The 25551-nt window shown below is 42.9% G+C and overlaps 1 protein-coding gene across 5 annotated transcripts in view; it reads left to right on the plus strand.

Moving 5' to 3' along the window:
• The window catches only part of RANBP10 (RAN binding protein 10), a 51114-nt gene extending 29533 nt beyond the window's left edge, over nucleotides 1–21581 (plus strand). For all 5 annotated transcript variants that reach the window (XM_044419825.1, XM_044419828.1, XM_044419827.1 and 2 more), the window contains 9 exons: nucleotides 2095–2279; nucleotides 3667–3779; nucleotides 7568–7676; nucleotides 9531–9679; nucleotides 11230–11425; nucleotides 12524–12648; nucleotides 14031–14176; nucleotides 15446–15557; nucleotides 16428–21581. In XM_044419825.1, the coding sequence (XP_044275760.1) occupies nucleotides 2095–2279; nucleotides 3667–3779; nucleotides 7568–7676; nucleotides 9531–9679; nucleotides 11230–11425; nucleotides 12524–12648; nucleotides 14031–14176; nucleotides 15446–15557; nucleotides 16428–16558 (1266 nt within the window). In that variant the 3' untranslated portion in view covers nucleotides 16559–21581. The remainder of the gene's footprint in view (nucleotides 1–2094; nucleotides 2280–3666; nucleotides 3780–7567; nucleotides 7677–9530; nucleotides 9680–11229; nucleotides 11426–12523; nucleotides 12649–14030; nucleotides 14177–15445; nucleotides 15558–16427) is intronic.
• Nucleotides 21582–25551: the final 3970 nt, after the last annotated feature.

The raw sequence follows: 25551 nt of genomic DNA on the forward strand, positions 1-25551 counted from the left end.
GCATCCTTGTCTACATTAAATTTGATTTAGCATGCATCTACCTACACAATGGGTGCCACTTCAAAAGTCTTCTCTTAACTGTTTGATTCAGGAAGAGTCTTTGATCTCAAGTCTTTTGAACACCAAGTTTATCCTCTCTAATACAAAAGCTTTCTCCTTTCAGTCATTCTCTTGCTCGAATGATTGTTAAGCAATCTTATTCTTTTCATTCTTCAGATTTTGCCTGTACAGTTCTCTTTAAGATAGCCAGGTCTCAGTCACTCCCAAAAAGTAAGACCTTCCAATCCTTTGGCGCTTCCGTTTTTCACACCTGTTCTTAAGTGTGTATTGCAGATGGCAGTGAATTTCTTTTCTACTGCGTTCTGTTTTTGTAACATCACTTGAGTTCAAAATCAGCAGTGAAGGAGGCAGACAAAATATCTTCTTCTCTGACTAGTGTTAGGAAAAGCTTTGGATTGCAACTATCCTGTGAACAGCTGGTGGACTGACCCTATCAGAGGTACTTCATAGATTTCTGTCCTAAAACGGATGCCCATTCCCTCACCCTTGATCACCCAGTCCATCACTGGTTATACAGGTCTGGATAGACTGTGCAGGGCCACCTCTATTCAACATAAACTCAGTGTCCTCCGTGCACTGGCATATGAAAAATAATGCATTTCCAGACTGGAAATGTTTTTCAGGAAAAAAAGGAGAGCACGTGCCAATGACATATTTCCAGCAAAATCACTAGATTTCAGGGGTTATTTAATCATAGTTTAACCCTAATACAGATGACAAATAACTGTGTGCTTCTGATCTTAGCACTGAGTTGTGTTGTCCTCATTCCAGTAGTTGAAGCATTCCAGGGTTTTTCTCATCAGTCCCAAGGAAATAGAAATACTATAACATTGGGTGTCTAAAAGTGGCCTTTGGAGTCAGGAAGGTTTCTGGGTGTACACTATTGGAGTAGTAGGTTTGAGAAAGAAAATGCGAAAATAAATGCCTTTAGGAACTGTTCATCGGCAAAAACAAAGCAACACCAAAAGACTTCCTGGCTGAAGACTGGCAATGCTGCAGGGAAATATGGACATGATTCTCGACTGCCTACTGTAAATGATTAGAAATAATAGGCTAGAGATACAACCTGTGAAAAATACTAATATTTACTGAGTGGCATGGCATCTTGGAAGGAGCAGAAAATATGGATGAGCTAATATGTACTAAAGAATTTGAGGTCTTCTCTTGTTGCCCAGATATATTTCAGGCTAGCCTTCTCCAGCATGGGTGCCTCCAGATATTTTGGTTTACAGTGGCCATCAGCCATATGATAGTAAGCAAGGCTACTTCCTTATAGGTGCTGCTGTGTTTTTCCTCTGCTTATGGATGGGCATTTGATTCCTAAAATTTATTTAAAAACTTACCTGTTACTATGGATTTCCATTTGGGTTGGACTAGAAAATTTTGCCTGCTTCTAGATGCTGGAAGCAACACTTTTCCATTTCTCAATAGCAGCTTTTCTTTCTAAGTAGCTTTCTCTTTCTTCTAACTGGGGTGCTCTTAAAGTCCTATCCAATGCAGTGCTTGTTTCTTTTCTAGTGAAGTGCCAGGGTGTATTTACAAAATATATTTCCCACAGGTTTAAAATAGCATAAAGGTAAGGAGTAGTTTTGGAACCATTGGAATAAATGGAGAACATTCCATTCAGCCTCAACAAATAATTAGAATGCCCTCTGTGACTGTCTTTGGGGAGAGTGCAGCTTATATCATGATCTGTTGCATTGCTGCTGCCTGTTTCTAGGAAGAATGAAGAGCCCCATGGACAACAATTTACATTGCCTGTGTGTTGAATTGTTCTCTTTCACTTCTAAACTACTGTTGAAATTCACAAAAGCTCCAATAAAAATCTGATTTCTATATCAAACTTGTTGTTTGTACCTAGCATTAGTTCTTTACAAATTGTTTTCTATGATGTGCTTTCTGAGCAGTATCCATCACATCTGTCTGTCCAAGAAACTTCATTCAAGCTTTCTCTAAGAAGATTAGAAAGAAATGTATGTTTTTACTTTCTTCTGTAAAGCCCAGGGTTTTAACTTAGGTTTCTTCCTTTGGCAGGCTAATCTGTATCCCACTGTGGGGCTCCAAACACCCGGAGAGATAGTGGATGCCAACTTTGGGCAGCAGCCTTTTGTGTTCGACATTGAAGATTATATGAGGGAGTGGCGAGCAAAGATTCAGGGCACCATTAAGAGGTTTCCCATAGGTGACCGGCTAGGTGAATGGCAAGCCATGCTGCAGAAGTGAGTGGGAGTTGTGATTTCTTTGAACTTAATGGTCAATTTAAACCAACAGTTGCTATAGCATGGTCTGTGATGAAAGAACATTTCTAACCCCTCTTCCTTTCTGTTGGTCTCCTCTGTGCCTGATGAGCAATGTGTTGTCAGAGAGATCCCTTAACGCAAATGAGGAAGAAGTGAGCTGGCAGCTTGCCCCACGCCTGTTTGGTGGAGCTCAGAGCTCTGCAGCCACACTGACCTTGCCTTCAGTAGTGATCTCTAAATGATGTGCCACTTTTAGGAACCTGCCTGACTTGATTACATGTCAGCCCCTCTGGAGACAGATCACTCGCAACTGTGTGGGATCCAGATGTGAAGGGAAGATAAAATCCGGAGACCAGTAACTTTTATCTGTCTGTGTCCCAGAAGCAAAGAAGGGAAAGCAAGGCATTATGCATATGTAGTTCCTGAGCAGAATGGTAGTAGTGATGAAAATTTTATCATTTCTGCTTCCCATAGAAGAAAAGCTAGAATATAGATTATAAATGAAGCTTGACAGAATGAACAAGCAACCTGTTTTAATACTTATCCCCCTTCTATACTCTGTTATCTTGAGATTTATTTATACATTCAAAGTTTTTTGAACTGCCCTTAAAATGTTTCAGGGTGGTTGATAACACTATGATTAACACAATATTCTGTCTGGTTTTCAGAAGGATTAGTTAGACCTGTAGAACAGCAAAAGGTCTCAATAAAGCAGGCAGTGTATTTCAGTGGTTGATAACTGACGCTTCTAGAGGAGTCTTTTATCATGCATTTAGCCTGGTAAGAGTTGGGTTCAGGACCATTGTCTTCCAGTTTCAAGCCTCCCATGTTTGCTCACTGCTTCTTCCATCTTTTTTCTTTCCACAAAAAAAAAATTCAGTTGAAGAAAAGACAGAATAGCTACACAATGCTATTTTATTAATACTGCTAGGAACAATCCATCTGGAAGCACCCCTGTTTATCAATAAGTTGGCCCAACATCACTTGCTGTTCTCTTAATACAATATCTTTTTGGACCCTTCTGTGCAGAGATGCCAATAATGATGATGATTTGCAACAGCATTCATCCAAGGTTCCTTTGCCTTAATTATACTTCAGCAAAGAAGGAACAGAGATTGTACACTCTTCCCTCTTGATGACTGGACTCCTGTACTGTCTCTTTGTACGAATGTCACAATCCCTTCACCTACTGTGGCTACAATAGCTTATTTTCACAGTAGAAAGTGAAGAAAAGGCAACTCTAGGTTACACCTGACTGGCCTCACATTAACATGATCTTGCCTGAGGAATATTTTTCTTTCAGATTTATTGTGGATCTTTGCTGACAGTGATGCCCATTGTTTCAATCCCTTTTTATGTTTCCCAGTATGGTCTCCTCCTATCTGGTGCATCATGGGTACTGTGCTACAGCGACTGCCTTTGCCAGGGTGACGGAGAGTGCAATCCAGGAAGAACAGATCTCCATAAAGAACAGACAAAGTAGGTGTATACTTATACCTTTTGTTGCTTTTCCAAAAGGATTGCAAAGACTACCTTGCCTGCCTATAGCACGGCGTAATTCTAATGTCTGCATACTCAGTTGCCAAACACAAGTGGTCAGAAGGCAGAACATCAAAGCCATGCACTGCTAACTCTTCTATGGCTGCAGTGGCCTGTCCTCCAATATCTCATTGTTTGCTCCATCATTTGATACCCCCAGACTAAAGTTTTGGAAACTGTTAGAAACCAGATAACCCACTCTCAAGAAAAGGGTGCTCTTATTTGATTTTTTCTGACTAGCTTTACATATTGCCCCTGGGCTTACTTCACAAAGAATTTGAACTCTTTGCTTTTTAGAACAGAGTGTATTTAATCAAGCCTCTGATGTCCTCATGCAGAATTTTTATATCTTATCTTAAATGCTGGGTTATTTATGTACTATGTTCCCGGACTGTCATTCTGCTATAATGGCTCCTCAAGTGGTTTACAAGAATAAATTTTAGATTTTTATACTCCACTCTTTCAACAAAATCAATTGGAACATCCAGAGAGAGTCCTCTGAAAATTCTCCTAATTAGTATTCTAATTTACAAGAAGTCTTGAAACTACTCAGGTCCAGGGTATTGTAAAAAAGGATTTAAAGGTTAAATATCGGGAATTTCAGTTATATCTGGAAAGTCAGCAGTAGCCATTTGCATGTTTTAACACTTATGCCCATACAGCTAATTTTAGTCAATCTTGCAGCACTGGTAATTTGCCCCAAATTGAATAGTCATCAAAGGGAAACACATTTACACTAATGTTGATGATTTCCTAAAGCATCTGGTCAGACTCCTTCTGCTCAAGTGAGGCTGAAGCTGGCACATAAACCTAAGTACATGCCAGGTTAAACAGCATTCCTGGGCTGCAGCCTGTTCCTTGCTGGGGAGTGTTCCAACTCCATTTAGAATGAGATGAATGCTAATTTGCTACCCCACACAACAGTGCCCCAGTTTTGCCTGAACTGAGAGCTTCAGTTTGTCATCTCTTATGTAATCCATTGCTGAGTCTTTACCACATCACTAAACTCAAATGAAAACCTGCACATAGATCACACCTTCTCCCAAATCCCTGAATAACCTCCCACAGGGATCTTTCTAGATGTTAAACAGCATGCAAGACAGAATATTGTAACCTTTCATAGTACAGTTCATTTGTTTAATATATTTTAATATGCCCCAAAAAGAAGTTCTTTACACGGATTACAAAAATATACCCATAAAAGAAATATTTATATATTTAAAATATAATACAAAATACTGTCTTCTACATCCAGTCATCGCTCCTGTGCAAGAGGTCATATGATGCCATGCTAGGCTAGGTTTGAGCCAGGAAGCAAACTTTCTCCTCAAACCACAACAGCCAAAATGGATCCAAACAAGAGGCAGCATCCTAGGCATGACCTGGACAGCCTTCAGTGGCATCCAGATCCAGGCAGAAATGTCAATTCTTCTCAAAGTGCTTAAGAAAGACCTTTAGTCGGCTACCAAGGGTTCCATGAGTCCTTGGAATCAATTTGAAGAAGGTCCTGTATTATTTGAATTCATGTATTTTGGGTAACCACTGAGTTTGCCTCATTAGAGAGAATCCTTCTGGATTAGTGGGCAGCATACAAATTTTAAAATAAATATATGAATATATTTTTTGATTTTGCTAGGTAGTACTGTGAGCATACAGTGGTGGTGAAAATGTGGCACTGCACAGAGTAGGTAGTTAGCTGTGGTTAGCGTTAATTTGAGTATGTTCAGACACACTTTCAGATTTCTTCCTCTTTTCTGGTTGTCAGCCCCCCCCCCCCCCGCCCATTTTTTTGTCCCAGTTCCCTGGAATACCATGAGCTGACTGGGCTCTACTCAGTGGGAAACTGCGGGGCTAACATGCCCGTGGCCTAGAATATTTCAGCATCTTATAGAGAACTCAGAGTGTCACAAGTGCCAGCCACACCAGCAAGAAACTTCCTCAGGATTCTTTGATGCTCATCAGCCTCCGGGCATGAATCATCTTAAACATGAACCATCGTCTTAAACATGAACCATCTAAATCAAACTTCACCAGGATATGATCTGTCCATTAGTAACACTTCTTGCACTTACAGATAGCCTTTGTGTCTAGCCATAAAGAACAGTTTTAGAGCATGACCTGCCATGTGTAGGGCCAAGCACATTTTGGGACTGTCATAGCAGCCATGAAGTCCTAAACAGCCCCAGGCAAGGAATTGTCAAGGTCACATGGTCAGCAGCCTGGGGGGTCTTCAGTGCCAAATCTGAGGCCGCTTCCATCAGTTAAGGTAGAGAGGGTTAAGCGGTTGGTGATTAGTGCATGAGTAGTGTTCCTAATCAGGCATCCAGGATTAGAGTCACACACTCAGGACCGGTTCTCAGCCGTTCAGACAGAAACCGAATAGACCTCAGTACCATCTCTATCCCTCCATCGTGACTTGACATAGCTAATAATAAATCTAAAATAAGGAAAACAGTCACACCACCAGTAGTGTCTAAGGCCTGGAAAAGAGGACATTTTCCATGGTTGTCAGAACTTTCATTGGGACCCTACTCACTGGCAGAACCAGAAGCTACATCTGCCCTTGTGACCTCACAGGGACACAACCATCTGACCCAGTTGCTAAATAGCCTATAAGGGATGGGGGCAAGATTTTCTCCTGTGGTCTTGATGGAGCGATCAAAGAGCAGCAGTTGAAACAGCCATACCATAAACACCAGCAGGCTCTAAGGGCTGGGGAGTAGATATTTTCCATCATCATGCCCCTCTGAGCTTTCATAAGTCACTACCACATTTTGAAGAAATGCGTTCTCATTTGTAGACCCAGTTCTCATGTAACAGCAAATGTTTGCCGTGCATGAGTAGGAGTGAGCAAGATGTCTCCTCTCCTTGCTTCTGCTTTTAATCAGCAATCTACAGTCATCCAGCTGGGTTGTCAAATGTGAAATGTGAACCTGAAGTTCTGTTTATGTGCTAAATAACCTAGCAGTTAACCCAAAGATAAATGATGGGTTAACCTCTGGGTTGTTCAGCTTCCAAACAGCCAGCATTCTGGGTTCACACACAATACTCAGCAGCCCAACATGGCTGTTTTTAGGCTGTTAAATAACAGCCTAAGTGGCTGGTGTGCTGCAGCAGCATCCCTGCTCAATCCAGCTTGTGCATGTGCTAATTAACACACAGCTTAAAATTGTAAGGTATGCAGATCATTGTCTTCCACCTTTGAGTCCTGTCAGATAGAAACGTATGATGCCGGTATTTTACATAAGATGATTTTTAAATGGTAGGTAAACAATTAGCCTAATACTAGCAATAACCAGACAATCACACTGGAGCAACTGAAATAGCAAAATAAAAAGAATAACTTAATCTAATCACTGAGGGCACAGTGGAAAAAACAAGATTTTACTGCCCTACAAAGAAGAGGCAGGGTTGGTGAAGCCTCCAGGGGGCCCTTGGAGGAAAACCCCCGGCTCCATGTTGAGGCTAAGTTGGCACTGAACCACTGAGCATACCCAGGGCAGGGCCCTGTGACAGATGTTGACGTTTGCAGGAGGGGAGAGCTCTTAAGAGTTGGCTTTGTATTTGTTGCACTTCCATCCATTCTTCCCAGATGTGTTAACAACTGTGGGGAAATACCTGCCTTGATAAGTAGTAAGATAGACAAATGCAAGATTTTATTGTTTACATAAGCAATTACAGCATATGCAGGACTGCCTGCATCCCAGTGATGTTGTTCTCATCTCCAGGAATACAGAAGCTGGTCTTGGCAGGACGAGTTGGGGAAGCCATTGAAGCCACACAGCAGCTATACCCAGGACTTCTAGAGCACAACCCTAACCTCCTGTTTATGTTAAAGTGAGTAAGTCCAGATCCCTCCCGGTAGAGCATGAACTGCAACACGGAGAATGGCTGAGGACAGAAACAGGCTTATAGCACCAGCTTGGCTAGTAACCTGTTCTGAGCAGCAAAAATAGGAGTGCCATCTGGCGGGACACAAGTCGGGTGGCAAGCTGGGGCCTTCCTTGTACCACTCCAGCCTGCCACAGCAAAGCTGGAGGTGTCAAATCTTCACTGAACATTCCGCTCTAAAAAGTCTGATGATCTTTGTAACTGTGGCTTTCTCCTTCTTCAGGCTGTTGCTGTGGGAGCATTCCCTTCTATTCCTGAGAGTTAGCGGGGGCTTAAAAGGCGATTCTGTTCTTTGAAATCTGTTGGAATAAAGCCTCACATAGCGAAAATTTTTGCCCCTCTGGGTTATTAAAGTTAAGCATGCAGGGGATACAGGCTAGGTTTAATTATGTGTTACTAGCACTGTAATGGGGCCTGACTGTTTCTAAGTTATCTACACTTTACAACCTAGTTGGTCCTGTTGAGCAGTGATCTGGCCTATACCACTCTGTTGGGACTGTACATTTTTACTTCCCATGCATCTGTGAGTTTAATGGTGCTAGCTGCATTGCTGAATTGATAGGATAGGCAACTGGATACAAGACTTTGCTGTTAGCATTCCTTTAAAAATAAGCTATGAATGGGATTTACTATTAGTCAGATATCTATTTCTGGGTTCTTGTTTGAAGCATTTTTATCCTGTCCTTTACAAGAGTCTCAAGATGGCACTACAAAGCAGAAGTGGCAACATACAATAGAATATAAATCTAATAAAACCAATATTAAAATCACAATTAAGTCTTAAAATACAGGGAAAATAAAAAGGTTTTAGCCTGGCACTGAAATGAATAAAGGGTTGGCACTAAGTGCTCCTCTCTAAGGAGCAGGTTCCAGAGTCGGGGAACCACCACAGAAAAGGCCATTCTCCAGCTAGCTGCACTTCTGATCTCCTTCAAAGAGGCCTCCCGAAGAAGCACCTCAGACCCGGATCTTAGGGTACAGGCACACATGTAAGGAAGGAGATGCTCCTTCAGATACCTACGCCCTAACCTGTTTAGGGCATTGGATGTCATCATTAACACCTTAAATTGGGCCCAGACTTCAATTGGTAGCCAGTGCAGATGATACAGGATCAGTGTTACATGAGCATACCTACCAGTTCCTGTCAAAAGCCTGGCTCCTCTGTTCTGGACCAACTGAAGTATCTGGACCGTCTTCAAGGGCAGCCCCATGTAGAGCACATTGCAATAATCCAATCCTTTGAAGATGGCATCACAATGCTAATGCTTTACCATGAGAAACAGAGCTGGTGGCAAAGGAATGCTTCCCATGTGATGTAGATAACATTTTAACTGTTCTGTCACCATTCCTGCTGACACTCTCACCTGTGGAACTCCTAATTTTTTTAATAGCAGGAGAAAGATAGGTGTTCCTAGTATTAACTTGTGTTGAATGAAACACTGCCATGTCAGTGCCCTTCCTGGACAGCTCAACAAAGAATTTTGCTCTGGACTGGCTTGGTTTCTTGCCCTGGTTTGAGCTCATTATGCCAGTACCCAATTGCTTTACCTTGGGCTTTTCAATAGGATGCTCAGTTCCTACATCATCCTTTGGGTTTTGGTTGTCTGTTTGCCATGGAAGTATTGCTTTCAGCCCCCGAACACTGTTTTTTAAATGGGTATTTCTAAGAATCCTTCTTTATTCCAATATGTAACTGCCACAAAATGCTTAAGTGCTAGCATAATGCACATAAACTACTGCACTGCATCGTTTTTTTCAATCACGTTGTTTTTAACTCCCTCCTTGCTCCCTTGTGCACAGGTGCAGGCAGTTTGTAGAAATGGTAAATGGAACAGACAGTGAAGTACGTTGTTTCAGTGCCCGCAGCCCCAAATCCCATGACAGCTATCCTGACTCCCCCAACCTAAGTCCCAGGCATGGCTCTAACAATTTGCACATCCATAGCACCGGTAAGCATTTTCTTTTCTGACAGGTGGGTCCTATATGGGTTTGTGCTAGATCACATTATCCTCTCTTCTCATTCTGGATACTACAGTTGGGATATCTTCCCTAGATCCTAAGTTGTGTTCTCTGTGAAGGGGATGGTAAACTTTGTACTGCTTGACACACATTCTGCCAACAGATTGTATGTATTTTGCTCTAACATAAGTTCTGTAGGAAGCCTGAAGTTCTCTCCCTCTCCCCCTTCCCCGTTTACACTCTTATTTTAGGAGCAGCTTCCAGGTCAGATTGTAGTTGTATGTATTGCACTGAAATCCTTGCATATAGTAGTGCCTAAATGAGCCTTGCCTTCTTGGCACCCATGTTCATTACAGGATGCTTGTAAAGCAGCAAAGGCCTCTTTGAGTCTGCTGGTAGCTCCCTCTTGTCTGTGCCTGATGCTGTTTTGGTTACATAAACAACTCCACTCACACTTGATATGAGTTTGACCAGTTCCTTGGTACAGCACAACAGTGATGACAGCCAATTCGTTTGGAAACTCCCAGGTTATCTTTTATGACAAAGAAGAAGGTGCTTTTTATGACTAGGTAGTCCTTTGAATTAATGGACAGTGCCGTGCTAGCTGCACACTTTCCTTAGTCTCCTCAGTTCCCTAACATGTACTACAACTAACGCATATTAAGAACTGTATATTTTACATCTGTGGAAAATGTTCTGTGAAGATACCTTTCCTGGTAAGTTCTTTAAATCCGTTATCCCATATGCTTGTCTTGGTGGGAGTGTGTTAACAAATCAGTGTTCTTTAGGTGCATTCTCCAGGCATTTTCTCTTGTCCGTGCCCATGTATTGGGGGATGAGTGCCTGCTTGCTGGCCCTTACTGGGGTGTGTATCTTCTTTGTGTGCTTCACTGAGAAGTCCTTTGTGGATCATATATTGAAAGATGATAAATATCGCACTAAGTGATGTTAGATTATGGAATGCATTTCCTGGAGAGGTGCACCTGGCGCCAAGTTTATATATATATATTTTTTGGTGCCAGCTTAAAACCTTTTTATTTAATTGCTATTTTAAAAACTAATATTTTATAGTTTATTTTATAGAAAATCGATCTTTTTGTTTTTGTATGTGTTGTGAGCTGCCCCGAGATGCCGAGGCATGTGGTGACGGCATATAAAAGTTTTAAATAAATAAATAGATGCACCAGAAATATCCTCATCATCACATGTATACCCTGCCTTTCTTCCTTTTTAAGAAACTCAAGGCAGCTTACATGCATGTATTTCTTCCTTTCTGTTCTCATAACAGCAGCTGTTTGAAGTAGGTTAGGCTGAGAGTCTGTCATTGGCCTGGAGTCACCCAGTGACCTGCTTGTCTGAGTGAGGGCTAGAACTGGGATCCACCAGATCCCCAGCCCAGCATTCTGCCCACCCACTACACTGGATCTCCAATGCATGGATCAAGCAGCCCATGATGGAGACCAGTGCATATTCAGCCAGCTCTCCTGATGATGTGAGAATGACAGGGATGCAGTCTTTACTCTTGTCCTTCTGTTTTCAGGAGCAGACAGCCCAAGCTGCAGCAATGGAGTCATCTCCATAAAAACCAAACAGAGCCACAGTAAATACCCAGCACTCAGTTCGTCGTCGTCGTCCTCTTCCTCCTCATCCCCTTCATCAGTGAACTACTCGGAATCCAACTCGACAGATTCCACTAAGTCCCAGCAGCACAGCAGCACCAGCAACCAAGAGACCAGGTAGCATAGAAGTCTCTTTCTAGGGAGGTCTGTGTAGCAGCCAGCTGTAATAACAGGTGGTTGACATGGATTCTGTGCTCTGCTGTTTCTGCCTAGCTTTTTTTTTCAGGCTGGCCGAATTCCCTTCAAGTAAATTAACGTTTGTGTTCCCAAAGCAGTATTTTAGTAGCATGCATAAATATTCCAAAAGCTATATTAGCATAACACTTTCATTAGGCTTTTTGGTCATCTGGTTGGTCTAATTGAAGGTACTACATTTACGTGGGTTTTGGAATTTTTCTTTTGGTCAATATGGTTATTTTTTGTTTTGTTTTTCTAAATACATAGTTTTATTTTGAAAATCAATCTGGAATTTGATCAATTCACAGTGTGCTTCAGCCCTCACGGAGGCTGCCAGTTTCCCACTCATTCACTTAGGGAGGGGCCATAGCTCAGTGGTACCTTTCATGCATTGGAGGCAGATGGTCCCAGTTTCCTCCTTCACCCTTTCCAGGCAGGGTTGGACATGCATCTGTCAGGCACCCTGAAGATCTGATGCCATTGCTGTTTGGCAATACTGGACCAAAGGTCTCAGTATAACAAAGCTTCTTTTGTTTCTGTGTCTTGCTGCCAACTCCAACTTCTTGGAGGCAACAAGACAAAGGGCCTTGTTGATGGTACCCCCCCCCATTTATGGAATGCTTCCCCACAGAGCCCACCTGACACCAGCTTTGCCTTCCCTTTGGCACCAGGTCTAGACAGACCTCTGTGCTAAGCTGTTTTAAGGCATCTCGGATTATTTAATGTCTTGATATGGGCAGTCATGTTAGTGTTTCAACAGGTCTGTTCTGTATTAAATTTATTTTGGGTGTTTTTGCTGTAAATTCTTGTTATTTAACTGTGCTTAAATTCTTTACTGTATTTTATTGTATAATTGTCTTGTTTGAAAAAAAATGTAAACTACAAACTCTTGTTTGTAAAATTTGTAAACAAAAAAATTTCATCTATCTAGCTTCATCTGTCTGGCAGTATAGCATGAAATATATACATAATAAAAGTGTGTGTTTTCTGGTGTATTTCAGTTCTTTCTAATGTCTTCCCTCTTTTTCCTTTGTGTAGTGACAGTGAGATGGAAATGGAGGCAGAACACTACCCTAATGGAGTCCTGGAGAATTCTGCCACAAGAATAATGAATGGCACTTACAAGCATGAAGAGATCCTGCAGACAGATGATTCCAGCATGGGTAGGGTTTCAGTTGGAAGACATGCCTTCTTCCTCCTCCCAAAATGCAGTAAATTTAGAAAGTGTGGGTGATGCTTCTGAGGGCAGGTGGAAACAACCTGGTGCCCTCCAGATGGTTTGGGCTATGGCTCCTACAATTCCTCCTCATTGGCCATGCTAGCTAGGCATACAGGAGCTGTAGCCCAAAACTTCTGGAAGTCACCAGGTTGGCTTCCCCTGCCTTAGGGAAGCAGTGCTGCCCAGTCAGGTGCAGGGAATGCTTACCAGATTTGCAGATGACACAAAACGGGTGGGATAGCTAATATTCTGGAAGAGAGAAAATTCAAGGTGATCTTGATTGGAGCTGGACTGAAAACAGTGGAATGGAATTCAGTAGGGACAAATGCCAAGTTCTGCACCCAGGAAAAGGGAACCAAATGCATTGTTACAAGATGGGGATACTGCAAGCGAGAAAGATCTCAGAATTGTTGTAGATCACAAGCTGAATACGAGTCAACAATGCAATCTGGCTGCAAAAAGAGCAAATGAAATTTTAGGCTGTATTAATTATCACTTCCAAATCCCTTGAAGTACCAGTTCCCCTTTACTCAGCACTGCTTAGGCTTCGTCTGAAATACTGTGTCCAGTTCTGGACCACAATTTAAGAAAGATGCAGATAAGCTGGAAAAGGTTCAGAGGAGGACTGATTAAGGGACTGGCAACAAAGCCCTATGAGGAGAGATTGAATGAGATGAACATGTTTGGCCTTGAGAAGACTGAGGGGAGATATGATAGCACTATTCAAGTACTTGAAAGGTTGTCACAAAGAGGAAGGTTCGGTTCTCTTATCAGTCATCCCATACTGCAGGACATGGAATAATAGGCTCAAGTTATAGGAAGCCAAGTTCCAGCTAGATTTCAGGAAAAACTTACACTGTTAGAGCAGTACAACAATGGAACCCACCCTAGAGGCATTCAAGATGCAACTGGACAGCCATCTGAAAGGGATGGTTTAACTTGGAGTCAGGGCTGGACCCAGTGGCCCTATGGCCCCTTCCAACTCTACTGTTTTATGATTCTATCAATCCAGAAATTCACCATATCAGGAGAAGGCAGCAGCTGCAGAAATATTCAGACATGGTTCTATGTGGACATACTTTGTAAATCTAATTGCTAAGACTGCATTTCAGTGTGAATTACAACTTCAGAATTGAGGAGGTGCAGCCAAAGCTGGAAACTCAGAAACCAGAAACAGGTCTGGATTATGCATTCAGTGTTGGAGTCGTTGTGAGATTCTTGTTAACACACGGGAATGGAATTAATAGCTTTCTGGGGAACAGATGGGGGAGATTGCTTGGTGTTGTGTAGCCACTCTGTTCATCTTCCCTTCTTTTCTTGCTTTAGAAGACAGCTGTCCTCAGAGGCAGCTCTGTGGAGGAAACCATGCTGCCACTGAGCGGATGATTCAGTTTGGCCGGGAACTGCAGACCCTGAGTGAGCAGCTGTGCAGAGAGTATGGGAAGAATACGACGCATAAAAAAATGTTGCAGGTGTGCCATTTGTCCAACAGCTCTTCCACATTCATGGCTACAACAACTTCCACTTTATTATTCATTCAAAATTTTTCTGTCCCACCATTCAGTATAAAACTGCCACTGTTCAGTGGCTTATAGTATTTAAATTTAATTTCATATTCAATAAAAGTACATTTTAAAAAGCATCACAAAGGGGATGTTAAAAGGCAACAAAACCATCTAGAGCACTAAGGCAAAACAAACCATTTAAAAACCCTGGAAAATAAGAGACTTTTGACCCGGTGCCTCCAGGTCATTCGTATTGACAGAAAGGGAGCCAATAAGAGGGAGTTTTCCACAGACGAGGAACCACCACCAAGAAGATCTTGTCCCGGTCCGTCTCCCCACTCCAATTGGGCATCAGGAGGCACTGGACTTGGTGCAAGGAGCAGGCACCATTCAGAAAGGAAAACCTAAGTCTGCTTTTCTATCATAATTTTCCATTGGCAGGGCTTCCTGCAGTGTGAGGGGAGCTTGTTCCAGCCATACCCCCGTTAAGTGATGGTCTATCCTAGCTGAGGAAGGGGTCAGATTCCCCGCAAGCCAATCTGTTCGCTGGTCTCTCCTTTCCCTTCCCCTTCTTCAGTTTTGTTGGTTAGTGCAATGGTTTTAAAGGGATATACAGAAGTACCAGTGAGGGGTTAGATTCCTCCATATATCTCTCCCACTGGTTCAGCTCTGACATCATGCCCGATCATGGTTTAAACTTAACTGTAGTTAAAATCCCAAGGCATAAATTGAGCTTCCAAACGTACTATCACAATTCAGATTCGCTTTTCTGATTTTATGTCTGCCCTCTCAGAATTCACCTGCCTCTGAAGTGTGGCAGACTCTGGAAGCCCAGTGGTAAATACAACTATGGTTTGTCAAGATTCCTTAATCACGGTTTTTTACAGTGTCTGAAATGAGCTATTGTGTATCTCGAATGGATCAAAAATCAACGGTCAAATGATTCGTCGACTGTTGGGTGCAATAGAACAGGCAGCCTTTCACCCTCTGAGTTCAGAAAAGTTTCAGTCCAGCATTTTAAGGTAGCTTGGAGAGCTATATAGCACCATATCCCTGAAATGCCTTCAGATCTGCTTCAGAAAAGAAAGTGCTTGTGCCAAACTGAGCCCGTTTTAGTTCTTCATTTGGGGAGGCTCAGTTGTGTGTGAAGATGCACTGAGACGTTTGGAAAAGCCGGGTGTTGAAGTACGGGCGGTGTTTGCAATGATTTTCAGCTCCATCTCTCCTCTCCCTCAGGATGCATTCAGCTTGCTAGCCTATTCTGATCCATGGAACTGTCCTGTGGGTCAGCAGCTGGATCCAATCCAGAGGGAACCTGTGTGTGCTGCACTCAATAGTGCTATATTGGGTAAGTTGGTACCCGGGGAGGGAGCACGGGTATCCCCCTCTCTTCCAAGCATCGTGAGGCAGCCAATGCCAGAGGAAGTTCGGCAGGGTTTTCACTGACCACCTCAATTCTTTCTCGTGTATTTTGGGGGTGGGAGCAGGGAGTGGGACCCAGCTGTCCAGGGCTGATTGATTCTGCAGAGGAAACAGGAGGGCAAAAGGAAAGTTTTAATAAGCTCTTGTTTAGCGTCACTGGGACAGTTGTTAGTCAAAACAGATTTTTGGTCACATGGCTGCTTCCACACAGGGAGCTACTTAGGCTTCTGCATAGCAGCTGCTCTGTGAGGTGGCCATAATGCGAGAGCAGTTTCCTGGCACTTTCCTGTGCTTCCAGGAGCATAGCATGAGTAGATGCCATGATCTGAAGAGTGGCTACACTAAGCCATGACACATGCGCTTCCTAGTTGCACAGTGAAACGTGGTGAACTGGCGACAGCGTGAAAGACGTAGAAATCCCCAGGGTGAAATTCCCCTGCACCCCACCTGCAGACGCACCGCACGGCTTGGGACAAAGGACAGTCTTTCTGCTTCCGAGTCTGCTATGGGGGCACCATAGTCCTTGTCTGCCTTTACAGGGCCTTTGTAAAGTTTTACGGTGAAGAGTTTGGATGCCCCATCAAAGCCAGTGACTACCTCCAGCTAAATGAAGGTGTCTTCATTTTTGTCTGTCACTTTTGAGTTGGGGGGGGGGGTGCTGGTAGGGATTAGGGAGGGGTGGGAAGCAAGGGGAGGAAAGGATGTACTGTCTGTGAATGGCACATCCTTTGCACCTCCCCACCTATTTTTTAATCCATCTCTCTCTCTCCCCCTCCCCTCCCCGCCCCCTCTCCAGAGTCTCAGAACCTGCCAAAGCAGCCCCCACTGCTGCTCGCCCTGGGCCAGGCCTCGGAGTGCTTGCGGCTCATGGCCCGCGTGGGCTTGGGCTCCTGCTCCTTTGCCAGAGTGGACGACTATTTGCACTAGCCACTGAGTGAGACAGAGTGACCCCGCCAGTGCTGCCCCCTCTCCCTGCCTCGCGCGCTCCCACCATCCCGCCCCTTCCGCCTGCCTTCCCACCTGCTGCCCAGCAGAAGGACACGCTGCTGACCGGGGGGGACCCTTGTTGCGCCTTCATTTCGTTCCTCGGAAACTGCTGGCAGGGCCCCCCGTCGTCACCACAGCCTGCTCTGCCCTACATCTCCTGCAGCACTCAGCATCTTCACTGGTCATTCTGATGTAGCGCCTTCCGACTTTAGGATTTTATCTTTATTTTATTATTTTATTTCTCTGACTGAGCCACCAGTATTTATATCTGGAGAGTTTGTGCTGAGCTGGTTTCTACTAATTTAGAGATAAACGTGTGTCTGAGTTGGTGGTGGCCTGTTTTTATTTTCACAAGGAGAAACTGTTGGCAAGCTTGCCAGTTGCGCAGTATTGCTCTGTAGTTCCGGTCCTCTTGAGGGCGAGCCGTCTTGGTGTGTTTGTTGGATTCCACCCCTTGCCAGCAGAGCTTTCTTGTTCAACAGAATTTTATTTCCCCCATACCATGGGACAAGAATTCTCTGCTTAAAAGATGATAGTTGTAAAGTTTCATCCTGGAGAAACCTGAGTATAAGAATCAAAAGTGCTTGGCACCTTGGGCAGGCCAAGTCTTCCCCAATTTGATGGCTTGCAGATGAGCTGGACAACAGTTTCCATAATTCGCAGTCAGCATGGTTCTGTTTGCTGAGAATGATGGAAGTTGGTAGTTGAACACAACTGGAGGCCATCTGGTTGGGGAAGAGCAGATCAGCCCTTTAGTACAGAGATAATCTGCTAACCCCCAACCACCCCTGATGTCAAGGAGATGCTGTTGACGCAGAGGAATCAGTCAGAGCAAGTGGTCCAAGCCCACTGCAGTGAGGCAAGCACTTCCAGTCTGATGGGGTCATTTGGGTGACAACCAGCATCTAACAAGTAGGGCTTGCCCCACAGCGTTGTCCCCGACTGCTTCATTGTGCTGCCATCCAAATGGTGTCTTTCCAGTGGAAGGGAAAATGGAGGCTGTGTGTGTCTGCAGTCTCCTTTTGCTGCTTGTGAAGGAGGCCCTTTGCTAGGGGCTTTAGCCTTGGCTGGTGGCTGCCACTTCAGTGCTGTTGAATTCTCTGGATCACTGGCTCATCCCAACTGACCCAGCCCCCAGTCTAGCTTTTGGGGCTCAGCTAGATACACGGGGAGCCAGCATACATCTCCCTTACGCCTATGGATCTTGGATTTTATGCTGACCTTCAACTTTCAGATACCTCTATGACAATAGTATACAAATCTTATTTTTCCCTGCTTAATCACCAACTAAAATGTGAAATTGAGGACACAAGCCAATGTTTCTTTTCCTTTAAAAAAAGAAAACTTCTTGTTTTTACCCCAGTGAGTAGTTGTCATTAATTTTTCTTGTTGGACCATCCATTTCCAAACCAACTCATTACAGAAATCAGCTAGATGCTATGAGTAGAAAACCAACACACTAGCTTACCTTATCTGAAGGTGTATATATGTATTTCTTGCAATGCACATCAGGAGAGGTGGTGTTCTGAAACCCATTTTGTCTGGAAATAGTGTGGATAATGAACTTAATAATCACAGACTTTCTGGTATATTTCAGTACCTTGTCTCTCTTTTAAGACACTTTTCAAATAAAGAACTGAGAAAAACATTTTCCATAAATTCACCAAGCAACCCATTTCGTTAAAGTGGACTTCAGGGTTGCAGAAGTTTATGTAAGAGAAATTCTTGATGTGACAAATAACATCTCTCCCATTTAGGTAGAGAACAGTAGTCACACTAGAAGGAAAATGGCACTTGGGTTTGGGGCATGAGCAACGTACCCGCAGACATATGTGAAACACACTTGGAGCATCTCCTGTACAAGCACCACTGACGGGAATGGGAATTGTGCCAGTTAATGGGAATGTTTGTACAGAATTGCAATTCATTTCACAGCAGAGACGTTCTCTGTATGTTCCTTCTACAACAAGCCTTTGCATCTGGGTATGGACATAAAGGACATGTTTGAGCATTAGATTGGAAGAGAGCACAGTGCTTCATCCTTCGCCGAACCAAACCGAAAATTAGTGAGAAGTACTGTAAGAAACAAAGTATAAAACCAAAGAGATGACTGTCGAACAAACAATTTTTAATTCTTGATTTATTTCCCTTTTTCTTTGACTTGTTTGATAGCATTGCAGAAGTGGCTATAACTGCACTCTGGTTCTGGTTAAAGCAAAGCAAAATATTTTAAGCGCCACTTGCTGAAGGAGAACTCCTCCATCTTTGTTACCCATTTGCCAGCTGTCAGCGATGGCTGGCATTGCACCACCATGACTGACCAATGGCAGCATGATTCCTGAATGTGTTGCTTTTTTCTGTGTTTAACTATTCTGTCTTGCCTTGTACTTTCATAGGAGTTTTCAGCATTAGTATATGTATTTTTAAATCATGCAGTGAAATTATAATACCATGAAATGGATGTCCAGTCAAAGCCAGCTTAAAAACACAGATTGATTTTTTAAAAATCCCACTCTAGTATCATCTTCAGCCACGCATCTTAGAAGGCAAATGCTGTGCAAACAGACATGTCTGCATCCTGTCCTGAATCCCATTCACTGTGGCAGCTGCTTTACCATTTGTCCTTTGCCTCTGGTTGCTGTTTAAAGCATTTCACATTTGAGGGTTTCCTTTTTAAATTTTGCCTGTTCTGGGTGAGTCTTAAGGAAACTCTCTTTCCTTGCCTTGGTACAGATTGCTTCTCTGTTCCATCTTGTTTCCTTTGGTTTCTATATCCTTCCTTCCTTTCACAAAGTTGCTTTCAGGGGCTTACTTGGGTTGATGACCTTCTCCTTTTTCTCAGTTGTGGCTGGTCTGACATTTGACTTGACAGCCCCCAGTCTTTTCTTCCATTTTTGCATTCTCAGTAAAGTTTCTCAGGCAGCAAGCAACATAATCCAACTTAACCCCATCAGCATTGGTTTTGTGAAGTAATTTTCTATTTTAAAGAAAAGTTCTATTGTGTGCTCTTGTTCTAAAGCAGTCTGCTTGCTTTGATCATGCAGGCGAGTGTTTGATCTTATGGCCCTGTAGACATTGTAAGTAAACTTCATCACAGTTTAGGAATACAGTCAGTGCCAGTCAGTTCAGTTCATGACTCAAGAATTTCCTTATTGTGGTGGAGCTAATAGTCAGGCCCAGACACCCTCAATGGATGTGGTGGAGATACAACTGTTTGTATGAAAAAGTTTAACAATTGCTCTTAACAAACTGCAGTATATTTTTTCCACTACAATATGTAGTACAGAAAAAATTTGGATGCCATCTAACTGTGAAATGTAAACTTTCCCTTTTGCTGCTATAAAAAATCTGCTTTGGTTGCAGTGTATCTTATTTCAGATTTTCATCTATTTATTTAGTTAATGCTCTTCGAAGTTACAGTGATCAAGAAGAATAGGTTTAGAATTACAGAGTTCACATCATCTTCCTGTTCCTGGACATTCACCATATAAATGAAACATGGAATTGAAAGTTCCTAGTTACTGTGTCTGTAGAGTCTGCACTGGGAAACCTCAGCAGCTCCAGAATCATCTTACTTTGTAATTCAAGAGTGGAACTGACTCTTTGTATTACTGACCTTGTTGGGAAATGCTGCATTAAGGAGTGCTCCCATATCGACAGATAAAGCAACACTTCTCTCTATCATATAGAAGTCCCACCTCCCTGAAAGGATGGAGGGTTCTCTCATCTTGTATAGTAAGGGAAATTGTGACATAAGTGGAGAGGTGGTTTTGTAGTGGAACAGCCCCAGGTCCCTGGATCTTGACTGAGAAAATGATCTCACTGAGGCTTGTGAAAACCTTCCTGTTGCCTTGGTAGCAGACTTCCATCTCATTTTCTGTCTTCACAGTGAGGCCTACCAGGGCTCCGCTACATCTTTGATTCTGTAGGCTTTTATATGGCAGTGTCAAAGATGACACCTTCTGGCAATGTTATATTCTGGCAATAAGTTTGGCAATGTAACATTCTGGAGTATTATGAGATTCAGATCCAAGAATATTGCTCTTTTAACCAGTAGCCAAAGAAATCTTCCCTTCATCAGACAGACTGCTTTTCACACTGGGCCAGAGCTGGCCATCTGGATGGCAGCAGCCAACCCTGAGAGTTAAAAAAATGTGAAGGGAACAACAGGTATGTCACGGGGGTTTTCTGGCCTGCCATTGGCAAGCTGGCATTGGGGCTTTGCCACCACATTTTCTCGATTCTCAGCAAAACTAGTAGCTGATTTAAGATTCTGGTAAAAATAAATTTACTTGTATAGTGGGCTGGCATTGCTTATGGAAAGACTCTTGAGGTTTATTGGAATGAAAATTTTAAGATTTATGCAAAGTTGGGAATATTTAAGGTTTCGATCATTGGGTTGAGGAATCTTTTGTTTGAATTTTTAATTTGGGGTGCATGTATCCTCATCTTGAATGTGCAAGCAGCAACATGTTTGGTGGCTGTCAGGCTGTGACTGGATTACATCTTCAAACTCGAGCAAAGACAGGAAGCAACCTAAAGAAGTACAGGTTCTAATTTAACTCCTCCCCACCTTTTCTCCAGTTGTTCAGAACTCAGGTAACCAGCTCAAGCATGGAATGTCAGGACACTTTTGTTTCATTATTTTTAATAGCATCAACTGTAAACAAAAAACCCAACCACCAAATAAACAGGCTGAGCAAACCTCAGTTCCACACGGCATCTGTCATCACTTGGAATTTTCTCTTTGTGGACATCCTGCCAAGCTGTGCACATCGGTTCAGTCTCTGCTTAGTATTTGTGAGTTCAGTTATCCAACGCTAGCATGAAACCTTCCAGAGGGAGGAAATTTTAACTGAAGAAAAAATATTGAAAAAATGTACTGGAAATATGGTAAAGAAACTCACATTCTGTTGTATTTTGACAGAATTATTTTTATTAAAATATACATCCATGTGCAACAGCCAGTGTCCTGTGTCACTCTCCTGTGTGCCCTTCTGGTGCTTCTGATGTATGTTGTCTGCCTGAGAAAGGATAACTCCCCGGTAATGTCTGTGCTTTGCATGCCCAAAAGTCCCAGGTTAAATTTGTGACATCTTCAGATAGGGCTGGAGATTGGGAAACGTTCCTGTTTGAAACCTGGAAGAACAACTGCCACTCAGTGAAGGTAATATTGAGCTGAAAGGACCAGTAATCTAACAGAGCAATCCTAGGGCCCCTAGACAATATCTGGGAGGCCACAGGGTTTGTTGGATGCCCAGATTCTTGTTCAGAAAACAGCTCCAAAGTAAGACCTGAGGATCCACACCTGGACCCTCCTGGCGTAGAACGATCCATGCTTGCTGCTTTTCCGAGGCTATAGGAGTAACCTAGAGAAGAGGCTTAGGGGAGTGCTTTGTGTGGAGAGGAAGAGACAGGTGGTGCCAATACAGAATGCGTCTTGTATGCACTCCAGGCTGCACCTTCCTGCCATCTCACAAAGTGCTGTAGTTAAATGGCCAAAATCAGCCAACCAGCGTTTTTTCAGGATGGAAGGAGTGTAGGTGCAGCCTTCCCCTCCATATCCCTCCTATACTGATCAGGGTGCCTGAAACCTCTCAGTACAGAGGGCCATGAGTATCCCAGTGAAGCCCATCCCTAAGCTGGTATAAGGCAGGGTCTTCTAGATGTATGTGTGAGGCTCATACCTCTGTGCACTGAGGTTTTTATTTATAGGCCTATGCAAAAGCCTGCACTGGATTTTTTTGGTGTGGTTTCTGACCCTTAAATATGTGGTTAATTGTGGTGGTTGATTGGATGAATACACCAGTACAAAACTGTGAAGTCAAGCTTCAGATTTGAGAAACTGGCAAGTACGTACATATTTAACTTTTCACTTATTTCATGTCCTAGATGTTTGTGTTTTCTTCAGGTAAGCTAGCACCATGAATTTCAAGGTTTGAAGAAATTCTTAAAGTGACAAAACAAAAAACTCACACATCCGTGACATCTAACATACTAAAACTCAAAATATAAATAACATTAATATCAAAATTCACAGCATCTCATTTAATAACCATTATGAGAAAATAAATTGTAAGCCACTCAGGGTGGTTTAAGGCATAGCAGCAGTGGCTCAATTCTAGGTTTCAAGTAACTTGGCATGGGTGAGAAACCAGGGCTGTGCAAGCTTTCCAACCAGAATTGGTATGGAACTGTAGGTATTTGTCCATTAAGTTAAAGATTTACCTTAACTGTTTGCTAAAACTGCAAACAAGCCATAATTCTGTTTGTGTTTTCTTCCAGACATTTGAAAAAGCTTACGTTTCTTTGATTAAACCAAGACATCTATTTGCCAATAGAATATAGTCTGAGCCTTCTGCATGAAGATAGATGCCAAATCTAGAAACAAATTGGTAGAACTTCTAAGTTGGTTTGCTCTTTGGAAATGGCATCATTTGCCATTCCAGTCAAGAATATGTTTTTAAAATCTTAATATGCTGAAGGCAGAGTCTGTCCTATTATTTGATTGCTGGTTGCAGTTAATTGAAACACATGCCTGTGAGTCAGTTGACCATCTTCCTTTGCTTTCAAACACTTTGAAGAACAAAAAATAGCAACCAAAAGGGTACTCCATATCACATCTTTTTGCTGGGAACTCCTGGGAATATGGAGTCCTGCCTCTCTGAACAGGCAGTTGGCCAGGGTTCAGCAAAAGATAAGAAGATATATAAAAGAATCGGAGCCAACAAATAAAAAACTGGAGGTTATACTTGGCTCTTCTTAAGAAATTATCTTCAAAAGCTGATGCCTGTTATCAAAGAACTCTACAAGTCACCTGTTTAGGCCATTGTTCTAGTGTTACAAATGAAGGATAAACATGTAGAGTAAGTTTCTGAGAAGTACAAGCTTTGCATGCCATATTTATAAAATAAAATATTTAACAGAGTCATAGAGTATTAGAGTCAGAAGGGGCCAATAGGGATATACAGTACAACCCCCTGCTCAATGCAGGAGTCCATTAAAGCATCCCTAACTGTCTAACTGTCTTAAGTGCTTCCAATGTGGGACAGCCCATGACCTCCATTGATAATTGGGTGCATTGCTATACTGCTCTAACAGGAAGTTTTTCCTGACATCCAGCTGGAATCTGGCTTCCTGTAATGTGAGCCCATAATTCCATGTCCTGCACTCTGGCATGATTGAGATCCTGGCCCTTCTCTCAGTGACCACCTTTCAAATATTTGAAATGTGCAATTATATCTCCCCCAGTTTTCTCTTCAAGCTATACGTGATGTGTTCTTTCAATCTTTCCTCATAGGACTTTGTTTCCATCTGATCATCTTTGTTGACCACCTCTGAATCTTTTCCAGTTTTTCTGCATCTTTTTTAAACTGGTGCTCAGAGCTGGAAACAATAGTCAAAATGGAGCCTAATTAGTACCAAATAAGAGGGGAAACCGTACTACATGTGATTTGGAAGTTAGACTTCTATTGCAGTCCGAAATAGCATTTGCTTATTTTGAAGCCACATCACATGGTAGGCTCATATTCAGCATGTGACCTATAACAATTCCAATATCCTTATCACTTATCACAATTCCAATTTCCTTATCTTTATCACACACCCCATCTTATAACTGTGTATTTGTTCCTCTTTTTAATTTTACTGTAAATTATAATCTATACAAAAAGTATAGCAAGACAAGACCAACAAAAACAAAATAAGAAGTTCTCCATATCAAATGATAGTTCTTTAAAATAGAAATAATGAGCTGCCAAATGTTCCAATTAAAATTCAACTTTACACTTGTGCTTCTAATTTTCTCTCTGAATTTATGAATGGAGATGAAGTAATCCCATTAACACAGTGATCAATAGCATATATATATTTCCAGTTCTGCTATGTATGACAGCAGTGATCTCATTGATTATAATGTTACAGATTTTTACGAAGCTGATCATAAAAAAATTGGATTTCCGGTTCTGTACTGTAAGCTTCCTTAAACATTGCGGGCTTATCAAGGCTGTCGGAATCTGGGTGGCTCCAGGGGTCCATCTGGTGGCCAGAACCAGAATTGCCACTGTAGTATTTGCACGATTGGTGCCAGGCCCTGCTGGAGCTGCCTAATGAACATCAGCCGAGAAACCTGCTGCAGCACGATATCAGAGTAAGCTCTTCCCTCCACTGCCTGACTCAGTAATTCAGGTCTTCCTGCTTGTTGTGTGCGGCATGGTTTGGTTCCTGCATCTTGCCTGCTTGCTACACCTTCTGCCACGCCTGAATCCTGCCTGGTTTGCCCTGTCTCAGGTACCTGTTCCTTGTCTGTCTTGATTACCGCTGTGCTCCCTGCTCCAGTTCTGGATTTCAGGCTTGCTCATGAGCATGCCCTTGCCTTGCTGGGATACGCCTGTTCCTGCTGTGGCCCATTCTTTGAGGATGACTGCCTCCAATTCCACCACCAGCCTCCCAGCAGTGTTTTGACCCTGCCCTGCCAAGACTGCTGCCAGGCATGCCCCAGACCCTGATGAAGAGTCTTTTCTTTCTCTTTTTAAATTCTTCTCAGGTCTAACAATAAAGCCATTTCAGGAGTAGGTTTAAAATTGTTTCCCCAAGCTTCTCATAACAAACTTAGCCACAGCAGACTTGCTCTCATAGAAACATAGAAACAGAGTGAGTCAGAAGGGGCCTCCCGGGCCATCTAGTCTGACCTCCGGCACCAGCCGGCTCTGCTCACAACATGCCCACCATGTGGACGTCCAGCCTCTCCTTGAACACCCACACCGATGGGGCCTCAATGACCTCTCGTGGAAGCCCGTTCTAAACCCTCGGGGTCCTGACTGTCAGGAAGTGCTTCCTGGCATCCAAATGGAACCTTGGCTCCCTGAGCTTTGCTCCGTTGGAGCGCGTCCTGCCTTCCTCTGCAGGGGAGAACAGGTCTCTACCCATCTCCG

The sequence above is a fragment of the Varanus komodoensis genome, unplaced genomic scaffold (genome assembly GCF_004798865.1).
Source record: "Varanus komodoensis strain SLA01 unplaced genomic scaffold, ASM479886v1 scaffold109, whole genome shotgun sequence".
In the NCBI taxonomy this organism is placed as follows: Eukaryota; Metazoa; Chordata; class Lepidosauria; order Squamata; family Varanidae; genus Varanus; species Varanus komodoensis.